The sequence below is a fragment of the Juglans microcarpa x Juglans regia genome, chromosome 1D (assembly GCF_004785595.1).
Source record: "Juglans microcarpa x Juglans regia isolate MS1-56 chromosome 1D, Jm3101_v1.0, whole genome shotgun sequence".
Taxonomy (NCBI): domain Eukaryota; kingdom Viridiplantae; phylum Streptophyta; class Magnoliopsida; order Fagales; family Juglandaceae; genus Juglans; species Juglans microcarpa x Juglans regia.
This window is the reverse complement of record NC_054594.1, coordinates 34576305-34603706: the sequence shown is the minus strand read 5'-3', so window position 1 is coordinate 34603706 and position 27402 is coordinate 34576305. Positions and strand designations below refer to the sequence as shown.

The window sequence follows — 27402 nt, the reverse complement described above, 5'->3', positions numbered from 1 at the left end:
GGATGATTCACCTTTGAAGCAATTCTTTATTATCCGATCCACCAAACTTTTGGAGTCTGCTCCCTACTGAATGATCAAAGGCACTACATACAGAGCGGATGCTCAATTTGCTATAGACTATAAGTCTAACTGTCATGTCTCTATTGTTATCAATAAGATCTTCTTTAAACTCCTTGTTTTCCTTGAACTTAGAGGTGGATAATTTTTCATATTTCTCACCCAAAGATTCTTTTAGGCCATTTTCATTAGCATAAACCCCTGTACAAAGACATAATCGAGAATGGCACAACTATGAAGAATAGGAGGGAATTCAGCACACTTTGGAGAAACGGGTGTTTTGGGTCTTTAGATGCCGCAAATATGGCAGCGGTGGATGCAGCAGCAGACGCAGCAACTAATGCGGCAATGGTGACGGAGGAGAAGCTTTAGGAGGAGGTGGTACTGCGGATGCATAGGAGGAGCTTTACGAGGGCTGAGAAAACAAGAACGGGAAGCGCAAGGGACATATTTTGGGGATGACAAAGGGGATTTGATATTTTTTTTTTAATATAATTAGCAACGTCAACAATTGGTGCACAATCGGTACACAAGATTGCTTGTACCAAGAAGAATTGTTTTTTAACAGCGGATGTGGGTCATGGACCGTCCCGTCCACCGAGCCTCCACTTTCTTTTTATGCTACAAGTGCATGGTGATCTTTGTCAGATTGCATTGAGTTCCTCTGAACCTTTTACGTCTCTTCATTCCCATTGGCAATAATAAAAGAAAAGAAATTATTTACTTGCCAAGAAAACAATCAGATAAGTGCAGAAATAAATTAGTTCATTTAGATAACAGTAAAGGTTGTAGATGTCTAGTTAAATCATTTTATTTTGAGAGAAAATTATGATGCAGGATGCTTTGCAGATGATGACGACAGCTCCAACGATGCCAGCAGTCACCACTAGGAATAATTTTGCCGTGTCGAGGATGTGTGTGCATCATAACTGCTTTGGCTTGTTCTTAGTTCTCTGCTTCTTACAAGTTCAACTTCACAATGGTTTCTGGGAGGGGTCCGATGTAGAGAGCTCCGCGTACATGTTAGATATTGCTTTTCCAAAGTATTTCTTTGCTTGAGGTCTCTTGATCTGGTGAAATACAACAAAATAGTCAAAACAGTCATGTTTGATCAAAACATGCAATTGTTCTCAGGTACTTCAAACTGATCACTTGCCTTAAACGTCGGAGTAAGCAGGCCGTTCTCCTCGGTGAACGGTTCAAGCACCAAAGTCACAGCTTTTACAAATTCAAAACCTATCAGCTGCAAATAAATTTGTAAAGTCATTGAGAAAATTTTAGGCAGAAATCTAACGAAGGTGAAATCAGACGGCCAAAGTAGCATAATACTGAGATAACTTGCCTGAGCTTCTCTCCCAACAGCATCCATGTCAGCCAAGATGGAAGCCCTTGTTCTTGGATCATTGCAAAGTTCTCCAAGATCTTGATACTGCATTACACATAGCCAGAGAAACACAAATAAGAGATGCATTTGCATTTTATCTTTTTTCCAATCTTTTCTAAACTATTTTTTCCAACTCAACAGTCAGCCCCACAATTACTTTTAAGATGGAAAAATGAAGGCACATGCTGTTTTATGAACTATAGATATTTAAACAGAAAAATTACTCAATCCTTCTACTATAAGAAGAGACTGGATCTCGTTAATGAAAAAATTTTCAGCCTTGATTCATTCTCAAGGACTCTTTGCCTATATAGATCACAGAACAAAATTTTCTAACCAGAGAACAACCAATCAGATGTTTTCTGTCTCATTGGATCTATAAGAAGTAGAACCAAGCAAGCATACAATGCCATGCATTGGATTTCTCACTTACAAACCATGTTAGCCTACATGGCACCTTTCATGCAGATATGCAGGATAAGAGAGAATTAAATTTTTCACCATTTTTCTTAGCACGAAGATTTACCTTATTGACCATAACATTATAAAGCAATTGCAAGTTTCAAAATGCAACATGAAAACAAGTCAAATTCATCAAGTTCACAAGTATGAAGGTTATCTCCCTTCTCTTATAAGTGGGTAGTAGTTATCATCTCCTCTTTTTCCAGATTAAAAAGACCAATTGAAAACCTTAATGCCTTCAGAAGCAGCCCATGCTTTCAAAACATCTTGGTCCACACAGACAACAGCTACCAAAGAAGAATTCAGGCTATCACCTACCAAGAGCAACAAATACGCAGTTAGTGGCTCAAATGAGAGAGAGAGAGAGACAGAGAGAGAAGCCAGATGCAAAGTACCACTTTCTTACCATATACAAAGCACTGGGAAATGAATTTGCACTTTGCATATACATTCTCAATTTTCTCTGGAGCAATGTACTCTCCTTGTGCCAACTTGAAAATGTTTTTCTTCCTAAACCAATTGGCAAAATACAGTAAGCATTTACATCTTTTAAAGATCAGCATTACTATGTTGACGTCACAGTTAAAAAATATGGATCTTACTTCATATATGAGCTCAGTGAAATTGTATTTTAATAAATTAACACAACCATCTAGTCTAGTAAAAACCTTGTGCACACAGGCTGCAGGCACTTCAATTGCTTCAGCAAAGCCAGTGCACGTTTTGAAGAAATAGCATAAACAACTGAAACTAGGGCATGTGCCTTGTTATTCAATGAGAAAAACTCCCTCCGTTGAGGTGAACAGCCAATACAAAACTATAGATACGAGATTTATAAATGATGTTTTGGCATTACATGCCAACTAAATAGCTGTATAGAAAAACTCTACCAGCCACTCATATAATGAAAAAGAACTATACTTATGGAACAGAAATATTTAACTCAGATTTGACAATATCAAGTCATCACAAACTCTTAGTGGGCATGCACTTGCTGAATGCTAAAGGAATGAAGAGACCAATTTCTTATTCTTTTTTTTTTTTTTTTTTTTTCCAACCAATTTATTTGAAGCTAATGAACTCAATCTACCAGAAGTCCCCTTGCAAGCTTAATGTATATGCTGGTGGTGAACCATCCTTTCAAAAGCTTCTTCTAAGGAGTGGGACTGCAACACATGTTAAGAGTACAACACAATAGCCCCCCCCCAAAAAAAAAATATATACAAAAAGAAAAAGAAAAACTTGAAGGGAATGCGAGCTCTGCATCTAGAGAACAAAAAACATATATACTTGAAGGGAAGTTTCATCAACTGCAAAAAATATATGTTCTTAGGAAGAGGCCAACAATGTATATCAAGCATATCACACAATAAAAAATATACTAAATCCATCACAATTAGGAAGATGAAAAACATGGCATAGTTTCCCTAATCCTAACTTGAGTAAGGCCAAATATTGAGGATGGTATGATCTTACCTATCAATAATTTTTAAACGACCACCAGTTAACCACAGCCCTATGTCTCCAGTATGAAGCCATCCATCTTCATCAATCACTTCTTTCCTATGCAATTTGAATAAACCATTAGACGCATTGGTATTTGATGGATGTAATAATTCCCAAAAGAACCAGTAAAAACATAAGTTTCATACGTCTGCACTTCATCTTTGTAATAACATTGGAAAACAATAGGACCCCTAACGCAGATTTCACCACGGGGATGTGGCTTATCGTCAGATGTGTAGTTCATTTCTGGGACATCCACAAGCTTTAGTTCTGAAACAGGCAAGATGACATAAGATCTTAGATTCTTAGCCCAAAGTAAAAGCAAGACATGACAAAAGGCAAAAAGGAAATCCCGGGTCAAGAGGCCCCAATTTTTTGAGAGGGCTTGGTAGTCTTAAGAATGGTTCGGGTGGGGGGTTATCTTAAATTTTAATAAAGAAGATTAACAAAGCAGTAAAACCTTCAATATCCACTAGGTATATATTACATGTAATCACTGTTCACATCCTTGCAAGGTTTTTAGTTAGCTTTACGTTTTTACAACTTAAAAATTAGAATTGTTCAATCTTTTGCATATACATCCTGTCAGTTCTAACATGACATCCTCAGAAGATCTCTAACCTGCTGTGATGAATTCTAATGCCTTACTTGCCTAGTGTGCTACACAGATCATTTGAATATGCTGACATTGAAATGACTAGTGGCAAATAAGGATAGGAAGATATGCCAAGAAACATATATATATATATATATAGATAGATAGATAGAGAGAGAGAGAGACGGCTAATATGCCCTAAAAAACAACCACAGACCCCACATGCACACACACACAGAGAGACCAAAAACAGATGTATATATGTCAGAACCAGTAATTGAACTGGTTTTAAATAATTAACCTCTCTTGTCTACATAACTCTGATCACCACTTGATTATCAAAAAAAAAACTCTGATCACCACCAGCTGGTATGATCAAATGCAATTAAAAAAGTCACCCTGGCTTGAACAATTGAACCTTATATGAGAAAAACCCAAGACCAAACCCAACCAGCAATAATAGAAAGCTTAATGTTTCACAAGTCTCAAGCCAAAACCTTCTGTGAGTAAATATAGACGTGCTATCTTTAACAAAGAGCATATTCTCATGAAGCCCTCAATTCCGCATGTTTATGCATCCACTTTTGTGCCGGCTTATCAAATGACTGGCTATTTATGATGCAAAAAAGGTAGGTACATCCTATGCTGATAGAATTTCTTGCAGATATACTAAAGGATAAGAAATTTCAAATTATGTAAAACTCACATCAATAACTCACCACAGGCCGGATTAGGGGCGCCAACATGGCCAGATAGACTGTCACCCTCCTCGATGGCGCTTATGACACAAGAAGTTTCAGTCATGCCATATCCTTCAGTTACTTGACCACCAAAGCAGCTGCAAAGTATAACATAATATTGAGCCTCATTTTCATTTTTATTTTTTGCACCAGTGGGGGGATTGTAAAAAACACAATGCACTTGGTATTCAATACACCATTAAAAAACTTACATCTTTAAAAATTCCATGATATCAGGAGACAAGGGTGAGGCACCTGATACCATAAAACGAACTCGTCCTCCCAGCTTTTCCCTTATCTTATTGAATACCAACTTGTCCCACATGGGAGAAGGGTTCTTTCCTGAAATAACCACATATATCACCATCAATAGACACCAAAAGGGTAAAAATTTTCTGGGTGAAAAAATGGCAAAGAAACAAATGACCAGGTTCATCCTCTGTGGCTGACACCAAGGCACTCATGAAAGAACAATGCAACTTTAAAGTTTGTTTATTGTAGAGAATGTTTTAATAGATTTGAAAAACTCTTATGTCATTAGATATTACTATGATGTTTGTTTCTTGAGTGAAAATCAATGTTCTAGCGGATGACCTTAACAGAGATTCTATTATGTGTGTCTACATGGTGGCAGCTAAAACTTGGGGTTGGGTGTTCAGGTAGAGTTTTACTTCTATGGGAAACAAGGGGTTGGGATCGGTCTAGTGTATTTTGGGTTGTTTTTCCACGGGCTTTTTGGGTCATTAGGGACTTTTTGGGTCATTTTGGGCAAGGTATTTTCTTGTATACATTTTGGTTTCTCCTTTTGATATATATAATTTTTTACTTATAAAAAAAAAACTTGTTTCAGAGAAAATTGTAGGATAAAGAAGCTATATGAGATTGGGGAATGCCAAAACATTGCAGATCTAGTTCAATGCAAGCTAAAAAAAAGTTGACAAAGGTTTTTTTTTTTTTTTTTTTTTTTGGATAAGTAAAGTTGACAAAGGAATTCAATTTGTCAAACGAAAAAAAAAAAAAACTAGAAAGTCTGAAACAGCAATGAATTATGCTACAAAGATACATAGGTCTAATTGATAATATACTTTACCACTCAATATTGCTTGCTTCTTAGCATTGTATGCAGCATTAAATAGCCTCTGTCGTAGCCCACTGGATGTCTTTACAGCATTTGTAATGCTGCACATCAAAGCATCCAACTAAATGAGTGAGAAAGTGTGTTACAGATTGTAAAAAACAAATTTCCAAAAAAACAGGCATCGATTTTACCCAGCATATACTCTGTTATACAGCCTAGGGACACTGCAGAAGATAGTTGGTCTTAGAGCAGCCATATCATCCATTAATTTCATATTATCCTGCATACAGCAGTTACAAATAAAAGGAGTGGGGAGAAAAGGTTAAGGCTAGCCTTAGAAAATTTAGGAAAATCAGTTTCATATCTAGAACGAATATAATCAAAAGGTCAGCCTGCATTTTACTTGAATGGATTGGCTCCTAAGTTCAATTTGGATGATGATTTATGTTTAAACAATAAAATTTTCGTTCTTGGTACAGTAGCCAAAATTGCATAATTTCGCCCGATTAAAAGTTGATGACTATAACAAAAAATAACAAACAAAATTGACACTTAGAACCGCTGCAAGTAGACAACAGTTCACAAAATCATAATGCACTACTCTTAAAACAAAGGTATACATATTTGCTCAGAACCTATAATCATGAATAGCATATTAAATATAGAGCAAAGCATATTACATTGCAATGTATATTTCGACTCCTTTATCAAGAACAGGGACTCGAAGATTCAAACCATCTTGAGAAGAAAAAACACCTGCTGCTGCATTTAATATACCTTCATATATAGGTACGTACCTTCATATATAGGTACGTACATACCTTTTGTGCATACCTATTTACATAGGTATGCATATTCATGTATGTGCATACGTATTTATGAAGCATATGTATTTATGTATATCTCAGAAAAAGAAAGGATGAATTCGTACCCCCTGATAGAATCCAACAGCAACTCCATGATATGTCATCGAGACCATGTTTACTCGTTCATATATGTGTGCCAAAGGAAGATATGATATGTAACTGGAATTATAGAAGGTAGTTTCAGCAAACACTAAGTAGGTCATTAAAATTCTCATAATAGAATATGTAGCATATCATTAGACAAAACCACCAGTACTCACACATCTGATGGGAAGAATTTGGCACAAAGGGAGGTCCCGGCAACATTTGCAATCAAGTTTCCATGCGTCAAAACAGCTCCCTGTCAAGAATTCATACAAGGGAGAAAGAACCGGGTGGTTAGACAGCACTCCATTAACAAATCATGTCTACAATCACTCAATAGGCCAGAAAGCTGAAAATGCTACACCAAGTTATACCTTTGGTGTCCCAGTTGTACCACTTGTGTAGCAAATGGTAGCAACATCATCAGGTTTTGGAGAGTAAAAAGGCTGAAGATTACTGCGGCCCTAAAAAGAAAGCATTCACATAATTAGAAACAAATATATTTATCTACCAATCAAAGAAAGTCACGTTATCTTGTAAAATATTTCATGTATTTAAGCAACAGGACCTCAATAAGCATTTTAATGACCATGTCACAATATGGCAGAGAAAAGCAACTTGTTTACTACATTTACGAGAAGATAAAGCCTCAGCTACCAAACAGTAGATGTAAATTCTGCTAAATGTTTGGATAGCAAAGATGTTGAGCATATTGGCTCTCCAAAATGTAGCCATGAAAATATGGCCGCATGACCGTATATATTTTGTGCATGCCTATGAATCTTTTTATGTGTACATGCATTAGTGTGCACATAAATTAACAGAGAAAATAGCAAATCTCAGAAACAAATGGCGTGATCTCAAGAATAAGCTAAGATCAATTCAAAGATCTAGTATCTTATAAACCAGATATGCCTGATCCCATGAGTTCACTACTGTGACCTATGACTATATTGACAGATTATAAATAAACCTCCAACAGAAAGATGAAGGTAGCAAAAAGAAAAAGGAGCAGGCAAAATAACACACGTTTGCAAGTACTCAAATAGCTAAGAGTCCAATGAGGAGTTAGGTCCAAAACCTTTAAGATTTTGTTGAAGGGAAGAGTACATGATTACCTGACTAAGAAGTTTTGAATATGTCACAACCTCTACTCCTGTTGATGATGGAAGCTTCGGAATTTGATCATCTATCCCTCCAACGACCTATGTAGTTGAGTAAGCAGATGAAATCAGATGAAATTACTAGCAAGAAAAGGATCGGAATCAGGGGCACAAGGTGTACATGCATACCACAATTAGGCGAACTGTTGGAATATCTAACAAAAAGCTCAACAACTGCAAAATCCAAGTGACAAAATAAGAAATAATGCAGAAGCAAGATGAGAATCATAAACCACATAAAGCTAAGAGATAGGTAGACCCAAAAAACAAAGAAATTGTCTACAAACAAAGCAAACTACATGAAATGATTTTTGTTTGGCACCCGATATGAGTAGTTATAACACAAAATGGAACATGTTAAGAAGACGGCTCCTGCATGTAGCTTGTTATTATCTCTTATCATCTTTACAGAAGAAAAAGCACACACACACACATATCTATAAGGGTTGATTGGCTAAATTTGTCATGATCGCCCTAGATTGGGGCAAGTGCTGTAAGACTGTACAGCATATGGTCAACATATACTTGGCTCATGAACCAATTGAAGATTGCATCTCAATCCTTAAACAGGTGTGGCAGAATTTAAGTAAACTTTGACCAGCCCATGTTGAGATAGTTTAGACAGGAATTCCATTTGTGAGACAAACTCGATGTGATAATGTGGCGCATGTTGATATTTTATATGGGCTAAAAGTAAAAACTCAGGCAGCTCGTAGTAAGAGGGATAAGGGCACCCTCAACTAGGCGATAGAATTAGTGAAGTCAGGCAAAAAAGTCAAAAATACATAAATAAGGGATTACATTCAAGTTGAATATGCTGAACGGCAGTAGGCCATAAAGGAGATGGAAATAAATCGATTGTAATTGAAATCGAATAATTTATTGAGTTGGATTGAGCAGAGTTTTCCTTTGTTCAAGAACCAATAATATATGTATCGCCTCTGAATTTCTTATGAATAATGTTCAGAAAGGGGAAAATTTCTCCTCCTATCCATTACTCTTCTCAGATCTCAATTTACATAGACTTATGTTCCTTTGCTCCAGAGTAAGCAAAATAACATATGATAGAATCTAATCAATCGATATGTATACCCTCCACCCTGCATTACATTTTGGTCAAGAATCCACAAGCCAATCGCCAATCCTATCCACAATATGCAAAGTTGTCATTGTTTTTATTAAGGTTTTCATTTCATATTTTACATTTTTAGGCCTAGTTTGATTACACAAACCTTTCAAACCATCTCATCTCATCTCAACATCCAAACACCATTCAAACACTTTTCAATTTCAAATTTTCAACTTTTTCAGCTAATTATTACCTAATCATTACAACTTTCTCAAACTTCCAAACAAACACAAAAAATAATTCAACTTTTTCAAATTCCGAAACAAAAATTATATTAAAAAATTATATTCTAACCCTCTTTTAACTTTATAATTTTTTTTATTCAACTTTTTCTTTCTTATTTGCCAAAACCTCATAAAAATCTTAACTCAAACCATTTCACTACTATTTACAAATTATCTTACTACTATTCATAGATTTCTTATCTTATCTCATCTGTGTAACCGAACGAGACCTTAGTCTAATAACATACAAAGTCTGAACTGATGTCCGACAGCCAATATCAAGTGAAACCGCTTTTGTTAGCCACAGCTGAGCAGAATCTAGATTAAACTCACAGTATTTAAGATTTGAGGCACACAAAATATAACTTGTAGAGCAGCATGATTTACAATGTACTTGACTGCATCGGGACCTGAAAAGTACACAATAATCTACAATAATTTTTTTTTTTATCAGTGACAATAATCTACCATAACGTCTGCAGCTGCAAAACTAGGCAAGATCTTAATGAAAATATATGAAACGGCGTGTAACAAACCAAGAGTGTCATATAAAGGAACCGATATGAAAGAATATGCAGAGCAAGCATGATCAACAATAAGCCATTCAGGTCTGTTGATGAAGTACAACCCAATGCAAGACCCCTGTAAAATAAAGCAACAGTAGTTACAGACTGCAAGAAAATATCAAGGACATCGACTATCAACAATGAACCAAATTAAAATATAAACTTCAATTGAATAAAAAAATCATCTTCAATTATAAAATCAATTTTTCAGACATTCACCTTTGGTATCCCATGATAAATTAGGCCAGAACCTATAGCGGACCGAGCAGTACCTGCTTCTCCATATGTCATCCATTTGTACCTTGACGGGTGAAAAGTAATGCAAATGAATGAGGAAACAATACATGAAAAGTTTAGCGCTTAGCTTACATACCCAAGAAAAGAAAATATACATACTCTCCAAACGTGCTGTCAACCCGAATCCGTGTTCCCAGATATTTGTAATCTCGGAAAGTGTCAACTGAGTGCCTATGTTTACAAAAAGGAAACCTTTCAGTTAATACATAAAATGAAAATAAGACAGTGCTAGTTGAAAGTAGAAGAACTAAGGCTGAGCCTGTGCTTGTTTCACCAACACTCAGAAAAGAAAAAATAAGAACCAGTTTTTGTTCAAGGAAATATTTTTCTATAAGAACCGAGACTTTTAGGTAACAAACATGTTTATTAGATACTTTAGGAAGAAATTTCTTGGTAAATAGCATCAATCAATTCATTAAGGTGTGTTTGGTTGTTGAAATCAACTCAACTCATCTCAAATCAATCATTGATGGGACCCACTACTTTTTCAACTTCCCATAAAAAAGTTAAACCCATCTCAACCTACTTCATACATTCAAATACATATCTCAAACTATTTACATTCAAACACATCTCAATGGGACCTACAAAATACTATTATTCACAGATCAACTTGGATCATCTGAGATCACCTCCACATCCAAACACAACTTAGGTCTAATCTATTTCAATCAACTTTATTAATTCTAGAAAAATAACACTTCTGCCAACATATATGATAGGGGAAAAGGTTTTGAATAATGGAAACATTTTCAGGAAATAGAAGCAGCCTAAACAGTAATTTAGCAAGAACTCATTGGGGATGCTCACACAAAATTATCATGAAGTGTGACAATTTCAGGATGATCATGGAATCTACTCACAAGCTTCAAAGGAGAACGTACAGATCTGTCACAGCAAACAAAGAAACGGCAAATGATTATGGGGCAGTATGGGGCAAATGGCAATCTAGTGCAACTAATGAACTTTGATTATGGAGCAATATAGGGTAAGGGTAATGTTATATACAATCCTGCAGTGTGCAGTTCCTGCATACTCCCTTTGAAAAAAGTGAGGGCCACCATTAAAGAAATATTTTTTTCATGGAGGTCCTAGTTTTATCCCTTTTTTCAAATAGAGTACGCAGTGACTGCACACTCCAGGACTACAAATATCATTTCTATATAGGGCAAATACAAGAGAGTGGAAAATCCCTACCTATATACATTCCACTTCCCTGACTGCAATTTCTCGGGGAGCACAACACTGTAACCCTGCTCTGTTCAGGATTAATGCCAGCATTGGCTATATCAGTAATGAAATCATACACGTATACAACAAAGACATGATCACAAATAATTGAATTGGGAAATCAGTCTAAACTGGATTGCCATATATATATGTCCACAACTAAACAATTAGCAACAGACCAGAAGGAACAAAATTGGGGTATACTTTTGATCGCATGGTTACTCCAACAACCTTTTAATTAGATAAATTGAGGTATATTAGTAATTTTACGGTCACAGATGTTTAGGGTCATGTAAATTCTGTTCTCGTTGACTTTACATTTAACAGAGATTTTTTATCTCATTGAATTAGGCCTGGTTTGAATAGCAAGATACTCTCATCTCATCCCATCTCATCTCATCTCAATATTTTTTTTTTTATAAGTAAGAGATAAATTATATATGTGAATGAAATAGGCATAACCCATATACACAGAAAGTATACAGAAGAACACCTAAATACATTCTACATGCGATAAAGTAAAGACAATAAATCATGAACATTGCCCCCCTGCAATACAATAGCGGAAAGCCAAGACAATAAAGTGTGGAACAAAAAATTCTTCAACTCAGCCAATGTGCTTTCCTTATCTTCAAAGCAGCGCGCATTCCTTTCTGTCCAAATACACCACATGATGCACAACGGAATCATTTTCCACACCGCTGCCACTTGGTTACAGCCTTGCATCTTCCTCCAACAACCCAACAGATCCACCACCCTCATAGGCATAACCCAAGCAACATCAACCCTTTGAAAGATCTCATCCCACAACACCAGTGTTACCTCACAGTATAGTAAGAGATGGTCCACCTCCATTCTTTTTCAACATTTTCATCTAATCATTACAATTTTCTCAAACTTCTAAACAAAACACAAAAAACAATTCAACATTTTCAAATTCCAAAATAAAAATAATATTAAAAAATTATATTTCAACAATATTTTCTTTATAATATTTTTATTCAACTTTTTCCCTCTCATTTCCCCAAACCCCATAAACATCTTAACTCAAACTATTTTATTACTATTCATAGATCATCCCATCTCATTATCCAAACGAGACCTTAGTCTCCAGCATCCAATTCTAGAATTAATAAGCCATGATTTGGATAGTGAGATGAGATAAGATAATCTGTAAATAGTAGTGAAATAATTTGTGAATAGTAATAAAATGATTTGAGTTAATATGTTTGATAGGGTTTTGGAATATGAGAAAGAAAAAGTTGAATAAAAATATTATAAAGTTAAAATATTATTAGAATATAATTTTTTAATATTATTTTTGTTTTAGTATTTGAAAAAGTTGAATTGTTTTTTATATTTTGTTTGGAAGTTTGGGAAAGTTGTAATGATTAATATTTTTTATTCAACTTTTTTTTATCTCCTTTCCCAAAACACAATAAATACTTAACTCAAACTATCTCACCACTATTCACAAACCATCTTACTACTATTTACAAAAATCTCATCTCACCTCATTCCCCAAGCATCCCCTAAGTCTCCCAATAAATGAACTTTGATTAAACAAGAATTCTTGCAGGTTACAAACCATTTTCATTAGTAAGGTGAGAGTGTGAGACTCCTACCAGTAACCAGACCAAGATTACGAGGTTTTCTATTTCTTTTTACTTTTTATTACCATGAAAAAGCTATAGGGAAACCCACCTATCTTCTCCTCACCCACAACCAGCCTCTTTGGAAGAGAACAAGCTGCTAGTATGTGAAAAGGAAGGGAAGATAAGACAATCAGGCAAGTGGATCATTTATGATGAAGGATGAGCTTATTGCCAGTGATCAAAAAGCATCTTTTGTAGCCCAGGTGGTGACTACTAAGAATGAATGATTCATAAATGAGAATGATGACCCTAAACTTACCTTTATAAACTTAATATTCTAGGAAATGTTTAAATTATGTTGCTGATTAGTCCATCATCCATTTCTTGACTCGGCCCGCAAAGCGCTATACGATGCCTGTTACAGAAACTAACCTTCTAGACCATAAACCTTACAATTTAAACCCATCTTAATTCAGAATGCTATATCTAATCAAGGATTAAGAACTAGAGAAGAAAGAGTCCTCATTTCTTCTCCCACTCAAGATCTCCATCTCTAGTTCAACAATCTATTTGCTAAAATATATCCTGAACTACAAGTTCTTTAGTAGAGTTTATCAAATCATATGGACTATATGGATTGCATCTTTCCCTTACAATATTCTTTATCCTTGAAAAATACTTTAACTACTCATGATTGGGAAATGGGAGAACGAGAGACCAAAACCCTTTTCGTTTTTATTTTTTATTTCTGAAACTATGAGACATACAGACACTTCGTCAGAAGTTTTCATTTTGACAGAGCTTTACATCTGATGGCCCTACCCAATCCGGAAACATGTCTGGGGCTCCGAAAAGCATGTAGCCAAAACATGAGACTCATACCCTTTGTCAACTGCAGTTAAACCTTTTGCAAATATCTCGCATTCTCACACTAACAATTACCCTTCGCCGATGTTTCATCGGTTTCAGAATTTTGCTCGAGTGTTTATGATATACGTGGTAATTTGTTTTTTTTCTTTTTTACCTAACAATATTTCAATGTTTGGGAATAAGAAACTTCTGAAAAATTCTCAAAATTGTTTCCCACTTAACCCAAACATCTTTTAGAAACTAGTGCTAGGATTATGACAGAAATCCCTCTGAAAGTGCCTCTTAAGGTCATCTGGGTTCCTAAATCAAAGAATTGGAACAAAGCAAGGTTTGCCTATCGTTATCTACCATTTCGATCAATGCTCACCTACAAACAGACATTTGGGTGTCCCGATTTGGACTCTTTCCTTTCCAGATTCCACAACAGAAAAAGGAACTAGCGGCCAGTCCGATAAAAACTACTCGTGGAATCAATAATTGAGAATGTTGGAAGCTCAAACAAGATGTCAATCATTGTTTAAAAAGCCTACATACCAAACAAGGACAAAGATTCTGACTAAAATGGAAATTACGTATTTCGGTAGAGTACTAAAAATTCTCATTTCATTATAAGCATCGATAAAGTACCATTTACCAATAAAAGTACCAAAAGCTACCACCTATTTTTGTAATCTCATTACAAAAGTACCTACTTTTGTAATCTATTATTGCGCCTTCCCCGCCACCACCACCAAAAATTCCGTAGCTCCTTTTTTTTTTTTTTTTTTTAATTACAAAGTAAAAGCTACCACCTAATCTAAACAAATATTTCAAACACGAATAGAGAGAGGAAAATTGCTTGGCGCACGAGACCATTTACACTGTTCATGTGAGGGTCCGTAGTTAGTAGAACTCATAGAGAGAGAGTACCCATAACGAACTCTGCAGCGGTGGGATTGGGACGGAGCTGGGGGTGAGACTTGCCGTCAGCAACAAGGTGGCCGTGAATGGCTTTGAGACGACGCTGAGCTGAGGTGGAATCCATGGCAGTTATGTTTCGTTTGTCCTCTAAGCGAAGGACGAAAGTCTCCCTTGCTGGGTCAAAGTGATGCACTTTCTATTTGGTTCTCGGGCCAGGAACAAAATGGTTGAGAGGAATGGGCCAGGTACGCTTCTCAAGGCGGATAACGAGGATGTGACGGTGATGATGATTTATTTGTATATAAAAAAAGAAGGATATTGAATCATTGATTATGCTGCTCGTTTTGTCAGAATTGGAGTCTGTAACTCGGTCCTGAGATTCGCTTTTTTTGGCAGCCGGCGCAAAACCGGCAGCCATTGCTACTTTTTTTTCTCCAGGGTTCTAGTATTCGTTTTTCATTTTAGGATAGGTTTATTACTTTTTTGTTATCCTCTTACTACTTCTTTAATTTTTTTTATTTTTTAAATCTTTTTTAATCAGATATAAAAAAAAATACTTAAAAATGATAATAAGAAAATAAAAAGTTTAAATATACTATAAAATAATAAAAGAATGGTAGGAAGATGATAAGTCTACCATTATCCAAATTTTAATTACAGAACTAGGAACAGGTTGCGAGATTTTTGTTTCATTTTATAGATCTTAACGATGTTCGAACAAGGCTGAAACTAATTACGTAGGAACTTGTCTTCTTCTTCACCATATATTAATTTTAATTAACAAGATTGCATAACATACCGTCCAAGATAATATCCTTTATCCTCCCCTTCTTTATACGTATCGAATACTGGTTCTTGAATTGATTGGGACCATCACTTAATACCCTATTCTATTCTTATTGTTGCCAGTCAAAGTGGTTTCTTCGAGTTTGCACTATTAGCCTATGGAGACTCGGAGACTGAAAATATTGACAGGAAATCTGAAAATGTGACCGAATTCCAGTTATTTTTCAGTTTTAACTCGCTTTTTGAAAACTTGTTTTTTTTTTTTTTTTGACAAATAAATTATACTAATAATCTTTTATTCATGCAAAATACGAAACAAATAAATAAATAAAACTCTCATGGGTCATCCATTCGGTCAGAATTTTTTACCAATAAATAAGATTTTATTGATGAATAGGCAAATGCCAATTACCCGGATCATATAAAAACAACGCCTAGGAGTGATATCCATTTGGTCGCATTTCAGGTCTCATTCACTTTTATAAAATTTTTTCTTTCATTTCATTTAATTTTATCATTATAATTTTTTTAAATTCTTACATAAAATAAAATAAAAATTTAATATTTTCAAATCTCAAAACAAGATTAATATTAAAAAAATATATTCTAACAATATTTTATTCAACTTTTAATTTTTATTTTAATTCATATCATCCCATTGTAAAAAAACAAAACAAAGGAAGCCTATCAAAATAACATTTTCTTTATCCTATTGCTGATCGGCACCATACGGTCTGCCTCGTTGGGTGCCAATAAAATTTGGCAACCTATCTTTTCTTTCTTTGTGAAAAGTTTTAGTTCATGTTGGGACATAAATCATAAAATGAAGGATATACACTTACGTTTTATCACCAACTTGTTTGCAACTCAGTCCATGTGGCCTTTTTGCTGTCTTTTCCTCCGAGTCTAGGGTAGTGTCCTCTGAGTCCATGTGGCCCCGTGCACGCCAGCCACGGTGGTAAAAGACGACGATGATGTTTTGCATTTCTTGAGTGTGCGAGAAAGAAATGAAATGGGAAGAAACAGTGTGTTTCATTAATTGGTTATACCTCGAAGGTAATCTCAAACTTTTTGATTGAAAATGAGAAACAAACACAGAAATTCCTTTAAACGTAAATGGAAATTTCCAAATAAAAAGTTGTTTTAAAGAAGAAAACAGAAGATCAAATTCATCAATACGATGAGATTGCCCATGGCTAAGATCGGAATGTCAAGTTGCTTGACGTAGCGAAGATTGGTCGCTGCTAAAAAGGAGATCGGAATTTGCAGGTTACCAAATCAAAACCAGAGATTGGGGAGAGAGAGAGAGAGAGAGAGGTGTATATTCCGAGTGATGTTACTGCGTTTTCTTTTTCTTCGAATGATTCTTCTTTCCGCTGCATTTTCTTCTTCTTCGAAGCTCGAATGAGGATTCTTCTTCCCGCTGTGTTTCTATATCATTTTTCTCAAGGAAAAAAAGAGAAAAAAGCAATACAAGTAAACAAACTTACTAAAGACAATAGTGATCAACTCTCGAAATGTATTTTTCGCAGATCCTTCACCCATTTTTTCTGAGAAATACTAGCCAAAAACAAATTCTATAAAAATAAATTTATAAACTGACGTGATTTGATGTGTTACATTATATTGTTTATTATTAGAACTAACGTATCTTATAAAATCATATCAATTTGTTAGTAAATTTATTTTTGTGGAATCTCTTTATGGTTGTAATATTTCTTTCTTTTCTTGTGAATTTGGTATTTGCCGCTGAAGTTCTGAGTAATGAGCATAACTCAATTTGCAGCTTGTAAAAATACTCATCAAGACAAGGTCTGCTTTCAAGGTACTTCAGCCAACCTTCCCTCCATATAAAACAGCAAATATATAACAAACCAAATCAACCCCGCTTTATGCACTGCAGTAAGGACTCTTTTGGCATCACCAATAAATCAACCCTTCTTTATATTATATATTCAACAACAACATACCTGAAAGTGCAAGACAAGTTATCGCAAGCGGCTTGTAATCTGGGCATGCCACAATCCACAGGAAGAGATGGAAACACTCAAAAGCAGCGAAAACAAGGTCCTTGCAGATCCGTGAAACAATCTTGTCGTTTATTCTTTTTGGACTATCCTTTTCAGGAATGCCGAGAAAAAAGGGACCACCTTCTATTTCTCAACTCATTTGAACGATATTTTATCTTGTAGTGGCACAATCAGTCCCCTCAAACACGTGGTTCATCTCCTCTAATTTGCATACTGGTGATCTATTTCCTATCAATCTTCTTGCACTAAAACCTAAACTATGCAGATGATTGTTTCATCATTTCATAACTCATATATCCCAACTTACAAGAATATTTACCCACAAAACCTGGAGAGTACCATCGCGATAGAACTGACCCAATTCTATGTCCCAACTCAGTATTCAGCTAGCCTTCTCAGAAAAGCTCCATCAATTGCTGCGATACATCTGCATCAAGTAATCAAGCATTAATTAGCATCCAGCACCATTCTTGCCAAGGGCTTAAGCACAGAATTATTATTCAATTTTAGAACATAAAGACTGATGCTTCTAGAAGATTTTATCCATATTAGGTTTTTATGCTGTCATATATTAATGATGACAATGAACTTTGGCATCCATCAGAGAATTGTAGTCTTGTAGAGTGTGGCACACACTCAAGAAGTCAAGTTCTTGAAATACAATGATGATAATTTCAGTTTCAGTTTCAAAGATTGCAAAGGGTCACCTAACCATGCATAACAGAATACATTGAGCATAAGTTCAGGAAGAAAATCACCACAATGGTAATACCTTGAATAATTTCTGGTGTCGTTTGGAACTCCTGCCAGATATTTTGATAAGAAGTAAGATCTAAATTCAGAAACTTAGCAGCAAGGAAGACAGCTCCAGCAGCAATATGATGAGATTTGAATTGAAGCCACAGTGAGCTTCGAAGTCTGCAAAACAAAGTATTCAACAACTTTAGAAGGTGATAATATTAAAGCAGCAGCACGTTCACCATTAATAAAAGCAGGGAGTGTGATACATGAATAGTCCAACCAACCATCTGGGGCAACACAAAAACAACATTCATTTCCTCGTACAATGAAACACACATTTCCACATTGCCAAATCATGTCAGCTACAAAGGTACAACAGTTATCCATAGCAGAAGCTAAAAGAAATAAGAAAATTAATCAGCCATTCATTTCAACTCAAATGAGCAAGTCAAGTTATTTTTCCTTACCAACTAAAAAAGCAGCAACTCAGGTAGAATAGTATCCAAGAATCTCTGCAGGATTGCTGATAGAGTACCAAAACTATAGCAAACAAGTTATACTCATCTAGTGAATACACCAAACTCCCAGGAAAAATTCGCTGATTGACCTTTTAACTCCAGAGATATACAAAATTCAAATGAGAAAGCAAATAGGAAGTAACTGTTCGTTGCCATCAAACCTCTTAAAGCAAATGCACATATCCCGGCTTCTGGACAGGCTGGTTGACACGCATGCTTTCGTGCTAATCTAGCACGCATATAAGCCCCACTATAGAATACCACCCAAAATTCTCTATTGTAAACAGTATCACAGGCATAGATCACGATAGAAGCATCATTAGTATCATATTGAATGAAACATCAGGCACACCAAGAAAAAAAATAAACATTAGGCACGATCGCCATGTATCTTTTTTTATTTTTAATAAACAATTTTTTTTTCTTTCATTGAAGTAGTCTTTAAAAGTAATAGATGCATAGCATTGCCCATTGATAAGCTTTTCGAAAAAGCAGAAAAGCATGTTCTGCAACATGCAACAGAATGATTCTCAATAAGAGTTGCTTTTGCAGATGGACAAGGGGTTTTGTAACAAGGGAGGAGAGTTAATTAGAGAAAAAAAAAGGCAAGTACAGATATTACTGACAAGAGAATATGTGGGGGGGGGGGGGGGGGGGGGGGGGGGGGGGGGGGGGGGGGGGGGGGGGGGGGGGGGGGGAGAGTCTTCTAAAATATTAGATACCAACTTGAGAGTGGCAAGGTTTCATATAAACCATTTTTTTGTAATTTTTTTTCCTTGAAACCTCAGCAATATCAATTGAAAAACTACCCCTCGTTGGGATAGTCCCAAGAGATAATGCATGTGTATGCACAATGAAAAGTTTAGAAGAATTTGCACAAAAGAAATAAGTCAGGGAAAAAGACACCTTGGCAACTTTCAAGTGACCAGGGACAGACTGAGAATATGGCTTCAATTCTTTCCTTTTTTCCCGTTTCATTCCCACAAGGAAGACCTTTTTAAGAGGGGGAAATTGATCAACATTTTGAAACTACGACACTCTCTAAACAACTTAGATGGTCTTTGGGGAGATGGCACAGCCCTCCTCCTTGCCGAACAACGGCCCATGGAGATATTGAAGAAGGCATACAAATGCTGCTTTTCACTTTGAAAAAAATAAAGATGAGCAAATATCATCCCATTCCACTCCTTAAAATTGTAAATCCATAGATATGCAAACTTTGAGGAAGAAGAAAAGAATGATCTGATAGGGTGCGCCTATTGGTGAAAGGACAGGCTTTGATATTTTAGAGTCCAAAACATCAAAGGCATCAGTCAATATACCTTGAAACAATTCTTCATTACTTTCCAATATCAACAACTTTAAAAGCTTATCAGGTTATTTATAAAACACACACACACACGTATATATATTTTTGATAAGTAAGAAAGAGTTTGTCTATATATATACACCTTAAGAGTAGAAATGGCAAAGTAACATTGACAAAAATGAAAATATGATGGTATTGATGACAATGCTGATTAAAATGGTTATAAGATTTCACAAGTAATTAGAAAGGAATAGTTCATTAGCATGAACGGATTGATTTTATTCTTCGTACCTTACATACTTTTCATCGATATTTAATATTAGGGCATCCGAATCATGAGGTTATGCCATTTTGGGAGTTGGAGAGGAAATTGGTCGTGCAGACACCTTTTTTTTTTTTTTTTTTTTTGGGGGGGGGGGGGGGGGGGGGGGGGGGGGGGGGGGGGGGGTGTAGTATAAACATCAAATTATTGAAATTAATAAATGTGTAATCAGCTGCAAAAATACAATGAGAAGTGGAGATATGGATAGATGGAGGCACTTATGTAAGGTTTATTTGGTGTGGGAATAAAAATGAGCAGTGTGAACATCAACATCAAAATTTGATGCATCATATGATAAAGCGTTAAGCTATAAGCGAAGAGTTTGCGAAAATTTTGGCAAGCAATAGTAACAGCCATCGATGTTTACATCATAGTTTATAATGAATCAATGAGTGAATAAAAGAAGAAGAAATGACTCCCACTTCATGTTTATGCTTCTTTTTTATAAGTAAACAAATTTTATTGAGAATAAGAATAGGCAAGAGTCTAAGTAAACGAGACATATATAAGAGTGCCACTTATGCATGGTAATCTAGTGATACTTATGCTTCTAAGACAAGGAAAAAAAACAAGGAGACTATTTAGATACTAAACAGTTTATATTACATTAGGGTTGGTTTGGTTACACAACCAAACTATCTCATCTCATCTCATCTCATATAATCTTTACAACTTTTCCAAACTCACACACAAAATATAATAAACAATTTAACTTTTTCAAATCCCAAAACAAAAATTATATTATAACAATATTTTATTCAACAAAACAAAACATATCATCTCATCCTATCTCATCTGAACTGCGTAACCTTAATAAGAATCTCTCTTCCCTTCTCAAGATGCGGGAAGAGACATCCAGCCAACTCCTCCAATTTTCCTCCTCCTTTAAAAGTAATATTGAAATGGCATAGTGTTCATTATTAGGTTTTTCCAAACCAAAAGTCATATATAAATGTGTACTATGAATGCCAGAAGATAATTCTGTTCATAAGATATGTTGGCAGAGTAAACACATAACTCTAACCTCCAATCTATAGGCTTTGGCTAAGTCATCACATTTCCCCGAGAATCTCAACACATCAGAACTATATAACTTCGTCATTTTAGTCCATGTAGAAGATAATGGCCTTGACAACACCCACCAAATTGAGAAAAAAGTATAAACACATTTTTACTTTCTAATTGACCTACCCAACAAAAAAAGACCAGTCTGCACCTGTTAAGCATCAATAGATCACAACTATTAGAAAAGACCATTTAATTTAATGGCGCTGGTGTTGCTCACCAGCCAACCACTAGCCTCTAAGCTACAAACCATGAAAATAATATAACATAAATGGCAGGGGGTAAGACTGTCCTTTCTAGCCCATTGCAAAGGCTGATCCTTTCAGTAACAATCCATCCCAAGTGAGTGGTACTAGAGAAATTTTTAGTCAGCCATTCTTTTCAACGGGCAAGAGAAAAATAATAGGAAATCAAGTCTGTCCCAAACCACAAAAAACTACTTATAGAATACATCAGATGTGACACTTCTACATTAAGAAGCAACAGTTGGAGGAAGGTTTTCACTCACATAATGCTTGGTTAAAACTTAAATCAAATTCAAGTTCCTTATTATTAGAGAAGTTCATTTGAAGTACTAAGTACGAGAGAGTGTGAAAAAGAACACATACTTGAGTTTATCAAAACATCCAAAAAAGGGAGCAAAATTAAGCCAATGGTTCAAAGTTTCATGGCAGACAAAAACAACTTGGCAACATGTTTGGGTAAGCCCAAATATGCCCCTAGCTAACTGAACTCTCACCAGGTGGTAAGAAAACTCAAAGGCAACAAAGAGAGAAATTCCTACCCAAGAAGGTCAGTATGGACAGCAAGTGCAAGTTGCCATGCCTTAAAAGTGTATGTTTGTGTATGAAGTCTAGAGGGCATTCTTTTTTTTTTTTCTCTTTTTTTTTTATAGGTAAAAGTCTACGGGGAATTCCAAACAGATTCAAAGAAAGATGGGAGGAAAAAAAAAAAAAAGCAATCAAAATAGTAAAGAAAAAATGGTTTTGCAGGTCCTGTGGCCATCCTTTTTCTTTTTTTTTCTTTCATTAGCACTGGGTGTCTAGGAACAACGTCCCGACTGATCCCGGGGGTGCACAGGCCCTCGGCAAGGCGTTTCCCGCAAGTGCACCTCAGGTAATTCAAAGGAAAAATCCCCCAGTCCGATGGCCCCTAGAGATTGTTTGCACCCAAGGGATTTGAACCTTAGACTTGGGGGGAGCAACCCCCAAGCCCAAGGCTTTTACCACTTGAGCCAACCGCTAGGGGTTTCCTGTGGCCATCTTTAGTAGCCAATGACCAAAATCATGAGGTTAATTGGTGAAAAAGTCATCAACACCACATCAGCCGTTCAACTTCAGATGTAAAACAAAACTTTCCAAGAACAGCATATCAATCCGCCAGGTAAGAAAATCATACATGCGAGCACGCTAATCAATCTTGTGTAGACCCTGCAATTATATGCATGCCAAAAGAATCAATATCCCATACGAGAATAACTACAGAGTAGTTTCTCAAAGAAGAAAATTATTGAGACAAGCAAAAGTCAATTTTGAATTGCCCAAAGAAAAGGGAAAAAACCAGTGTAGCCATCCCATTGGCCAGAACCTCCTCCAGAACCCAATCTGCTCTCTGGTTGACCTTCTTCTAAGACCCACTGCCCAAATCCTGTTTCCTACACTATGTGTTCAACTAAACTACATCGAAAGGATACAAATTTATGACAATGGACAGGCCCAAACCACAAATGAAAGAAACAAGGTCAGAGTCAATGCATTAACTAAGATCAGCAGGTTCAAGGTGCACATCTTCAGGTGAAATTCAACATGAGCTAACTAGACAGCCAATGCAAATATATTGCACTAGTAGGAAATATAACATTCGATTAAAAAAGAAGAAAAACTATTGAAAGCAATAAACTTACCCTTCACTGACCAAGTTCAATGCCAAATTGACCAAAACAGTTTGTGAAAGACCTAATTTGTCAAGAACAGACGTAAGAGGAGCATATGGATGCTGCACATTAAGCTCAAAATTTAGAGTAGACAGTATCCTATGCTCAGCCTCAATCACTCGTTCCCGATAAAGCTCAAACCAGCCCTGTTTAATACAATATATATCATGTCAGCATAGGTAAAAGTTGCAGCTTCAAATTATTTTTTATAACCAAAAATACATTTTAGAAGCATATTAATGGACACATTAAACATGCACTAGCAGAAGCCTTACTTCTGTACACAAAATGCCTTAACTTTGAATTTAAATGCACAACAGGAAATACCATTTAATTTAAAACAAGGAGCGTCAAACATCAATGGTGTGGTTCCTCAAACAATTTTAGAATTTCTGAGCAATCAGAAACTGCTTTTGATGTGACATATTCTTAAGGTAAAGCCGAGACAAATCAGTCCTTCAAATTAAAAACATATTCTTTCTCAGTTCAAATTAAAACATAAATGTAACCCAAGTGGTAAAGGCCTTGAGCTTGGGGGTATGTTCCCCCCAGGTTTAAGGTTCAAATCTCCTTGGGTGCAAACAATCTCTAGGGGCCATCGGATTGGAGGATTTTCCCCTTGAATTACCTAAGGTGCAATTGCCGGAAACTCCTTGCCGAGGGCATGTGCACCCCGGGATTAGTCAGGACACAATTCCTGGACACCCAGTGCCAATAAAAAAATTAAAAAATTAAAACATAAATGCCAATGATTTGTTTTCCTTAATGAGGCTACTTACAGTAGGAAGCAAATGGGACAAGAAAGAAACATCCTGCCTACGGGAAATTTCACAAGATGCTCTCAGCACATTGTTTAAAGGGCGTGGAGTCTCCTCAGACTTTGCAGCGAGAAAAAGGGTGGCAGTAGCAATCAACTGCAAAAGAGACAGATCAGAATCAGTAAGTAATTTGCCACAAGATTGACAAAAATCATTTCAAAGAAAATGTCACAGTGTAGCAGAAAATGAAGCAGCCAACAGCGTTTGGACAAAACCACATCCCCCCCCCCCCCCCCCCTCCCCCTCCCCCTCCCTCATCTCAAGATGAGTAGTGTGAGATCAAATGTTCAATCTCATAAGGATAAACCAAGAACTCAGATCAGGATCATAGGAGCCATTGTCAACTGAAGCCAAATTTATAAAAATATAGTACTTGAAAGAGTGAAGAATATTAAAAAATGTTGGAACAAGAACATAGATCAACCCATGAACAAAAATAAATACAACAAGAGCATCTCATCCTTTCAGAAGACATCAACATCCTTCATTATAAACTAGAATATTATTCAAGTCTCCCTTGAGATGAATGCTCTAAATAGTACAGGTTCTGGGAAATCATTATTTTCTGACAGTGCATGCACAATTTTATATAGGTCACAAAAGTAGAACAAGTTTTCCTTCCAATATCTTACTGAGTTCTTGGTCATCTATTCTACGAAAACTTGTACAGATGTACTGCAAATTTTACTCATAACAGTAAACTCACAAATCTATCATGGGAAGCATGTGATTGTCGAACAAAAAATCGGTGGCACAGAACCATGGCAGTGCCAATAGTGGTTTGGGGCCTGCAAGATGCATGCCACAGAATGTCAGTTATATCAAACAACCTTGCAAAAGAAATAATAATAGTCCAGTTTGAAAAGAAGAGCTTACAACTCGAGTTGCAATCCAAGATTCTGAAGGAAGGTGCAGTATGAGTACCGCAAATGAGCTTCACGAAGAGCATCGATACCATCTTTTCTTGACGGGGAGTGTCTCTCAATCTCATCCCTTGACATGAAGGCTGGTTCATCGTCTTCCAATTGTGAGCGGTCACGTTTAAAGTTAGTGGACATAGAGGCCTCTGCATTGTGTCTTGTAGGACGGACTACATAATTGCAGGTCGAAGGGGCCAAGTCATATGTCCCAGGCAACACATAGTGTCTCCCACTACCTCCCCAAGTAGAAGCTGAAAACTTTCTCCTTTTCAAAGATGGCACTCCCATGCCATTACGATTAGCATGAGTGAAATTTTCCGGCTTAACATGATAAAAACTGTCATTATGCTGCCAAAGTGTCCCTGGGAAGTCATTGATATTCCTATAATTCCTATTACTATAATTGTTCCTTCTATTCCTGTTGTTGTTGCTGAAATTGTTCCTGCTGAAGGAGGACCGGTAGTCATCATTAGTGGTGCCTCCTTGCGAATGGAAATTCCATGGAAAAGACATTTCTGTTCCTGATATATAATAGAGAAGATAGATATTTTCAGAAAATTTATATGCAAATATGATTTGCTTTAACAGTTTAACAGTTACAGACCAGAGTCCAATGACTGCCAAGCAATCATTAACATGTTTGCTTTTTGTTAAATTTACGTTCTTATTATTGTACTCTTCTTATTATAGAAAGTACAGCCAACGTTTCTTAGCTTTAGAAATTTATAAAGCTTAATTGGGTACCGTATTGACATTTTTTAAAAATTTCTGATTATACGGCTCTTCATTAAATATTTGGAAGAAGAAAATTTTCATTTCATATTAAGAATGTATGAAGCAAAGCAGTGAGATGTAGAAAATCTGGGTAACTAGACCCTGAACAATCAAGGGTTTTCTTGTATTTCTTTTTTCTTTTTTGGATCGGTCCTAGGCCCTGATAACTCAAGGGCTTTCTTACCAACATAGTTTTGTTTTTTTTTTTTTTTTTTACGGCGTGAAACCACACCAAGGCAAAGCCCACCCTTAAGGACTAAACACAGATACATGATCCCACCCACAAAAACGCAGATACTCAACCCAAGCCTGCACTTTGATCACTAGAATTGCCTTCTCAGTGTTCTCACCAACAATAATCTACCCTAACATATATATATAAATAATACCTATGAAAAAAAATACATATCAATAACAATCATAATAATAGTAACAAAAACAAACCATAAACGACGTCAATTCCATAAATATTAGAGCGGGCGGTCATCAAAATTAAAAAAATATTAAAATGAAACAACTCTAAATGAACATCGAAAATCTCAAAGGAAAAAAGATCAAACCCCTGGAAACGAAGAACAGCAGCCAAGAAAAAAGGTTTCAAAAACGAAGACAAAGATAAGAACAATATTTACCTGACAAGAGAGGAAATAGATCTGAAACTGCGTGAATTTAGATTATGTTAGGGAAGAGACTAAGATCGAAATTGCGATGAGACTATGGTTTGGTGGAGGAAAGCGTAATAAAGGAGTCAGAAGAGAGAAAAGGAAGGCGAAGCTAAACGAGAGGATACAGGCACCGAGGGGATGTAGATATGTATATATATATGAGTTGGACCCGTAAATTATATGAGTTGGACCCGTAAATATAAATATAAATATATATATACATTTTAAAGAGACCGGTAAATATATTGGGAAATTGGAATAAAATTATTAGATACATATTACATATTAAATTTTTTTTTATTATTTATTTTTACTTTTATTTTTTATTTTTAAAATAATTAAATTATTCTACTCCTCATATATATATATCACATATTTATTATCAAAAAATTAAAATATCTGTGATATAAAAATAATAAATATATATTTTCTAAAATTATAGGGATAATAAAAGGGCAATGGTTTACTTTATCGGGGTATTCGGTGAGACTCTGTACCACCAACGACCTACTCAATCCACCTTTTCTTTTGCTGCTGTGATGTCCCGTATCGGTTTTGAAGACCGATGCAGTGGAGGTTTGGTTTTCAAAAATCTTTTAATAATATTTTTAACTGTCATCTCATTTTATTTATTAATTTTTTAAAATTTTTATATAAAATATAATAAATAATTTAATTTTTTCAAATCTCAAAATAATAATAATCTTAAAAAGTAATATTTTAATAATATTTTATTTAATTTTCATCTTAATTGACTATCCAAACCTCTCATAGA

General features: G+C 35.7%; 2 protein-coding genes across 5 annotated transcripts; both read right to left on the bottom strand.

Moving 5' to 3' along the window:
* Positions 1-803: 803 nt before the first annotated feature.
* LOC121254926 (long chain acyl-CoA synthetase 6, peroxisomal-like) lies at positions 804-15210 on the bottom strand. The gene is made up of 23 exons (XM_041155168.1): positions 14756-15210; positions 11349-11409; positions 10962-11039; positions 10251-10322; positions 10074-10155; positions 9825-9930; positions 9622-9698; positions 8065-8109; positions 7891-7977; positions 7147-7236; positions 6949-7028; positions 6754-6847; positions 6014-6102; positions 5835-5923; positions 4957-5086; positions 4724-4842; positions 3556-3679; positions 3380-3466; positions 2310-2413; positions 2132-2217; positions 1400-1486; positions 1214-1300; positions 804-1127 (listed from the first exon to the last, which is right to left on the bottom strand). The coding sequence occupies exons 1-23, from the start codon at positions 14868-14870 to the stop codon at positions 1032-1034; spliced, it is 2085 nt and encodes a 694-aa protein (XP_041011102.1). The 5' UTR covers positions 14871-15210; the 3' UTR covers positions 804-1031.
* A 2242-nt stretch (positions 15211-17452) lies between these two features.
* LOC121254944 (cyclin-T1-5-like) lies at positions 17453-26749 on the bottom strand. Of its 4 annotated transcripts, XR_005938754.1 has the most exons (8): positions 26595-26749; positions 25145-25709; positions 24975-25056; positions 24230-24364; positions 23421-23596; positions 18771-19095; positions 18588-18698; positions 18381-18480 (listed from the first exon to the last, which is right to left on the bottom strand). XR_005938754.1 is itself a non-coding variant. In XM_041155194.1 (7 exons), exons 2-7 carry the CDS (start codon positions 25699-25701, stop codon positions 17958-17960), a joined length of 1128 nt encoding a protein of 375 aa, XP_041011128.1. In that variant the 5' UTR covers positions 25702-25709; positions 26595-26749; the 3' UTR covers positions 17453-17957. The 4 variants fall into 4 exon arrangements, 2 of the variants coding, with proteins under 2 accessions (XP_041011128.1, XP_041011136.1); XM_041155194.1 differs by lacking the exons at positions 18588-18698; positions 18771-19095 and adding an exon at positions 17453-17989 and having other exon boundaries at positions 18335-18480; XR_005938752.1 differs by lacking the exon at positions 18588-18698.
* Between the last annotated feature and the right edge of the window lie 653 nt (positions 26750-27402).

Coding starts and splice junctions, on each gene's coding strand:
- LOC121254926 (XM_041155168.1), bottom strand. CDS start 14,870: ATGGATTCCACCTCAGCTCAGCGTCGTCTCAAAGCCATTCACGGCCAC. Junction 5,087..5,834: donor GAAGCAAGCAATATTGAGTG/GTAAAGTATATT, acceptor TGGTTATTTCAG/GAAAGAACCCTTCTCCCATG. Junction 2,218..2,309: donor TTCCCAGTGCTTTGTATATG/GTAAGAAAGTGG, acceptor TGCTCTTGGTAG/GTGATAGCCTGAATTCTTCT.
- LOC121254944 (XM_041155194.1), bottom strand. CDS start 25,701: ATGTCTTTTCCATGGAATTTCCATTCGCAAGGAGGCACCACTAATGAT. Junction 24,365..24,974: donor ATGCTTCCCATGATAGATTT/GTGAGTTTACTG, acceptor TCTCTTTTGCAG/TTGATTGCTACTGCCACCCT. Junction 18,481..23,420: donor TTGAACTTGGTCAGTGAAGG/GTAAGTTTATTG, acceptor TTTGTTTTGCAG/ACTTCGAAGCTCACTGTGGC.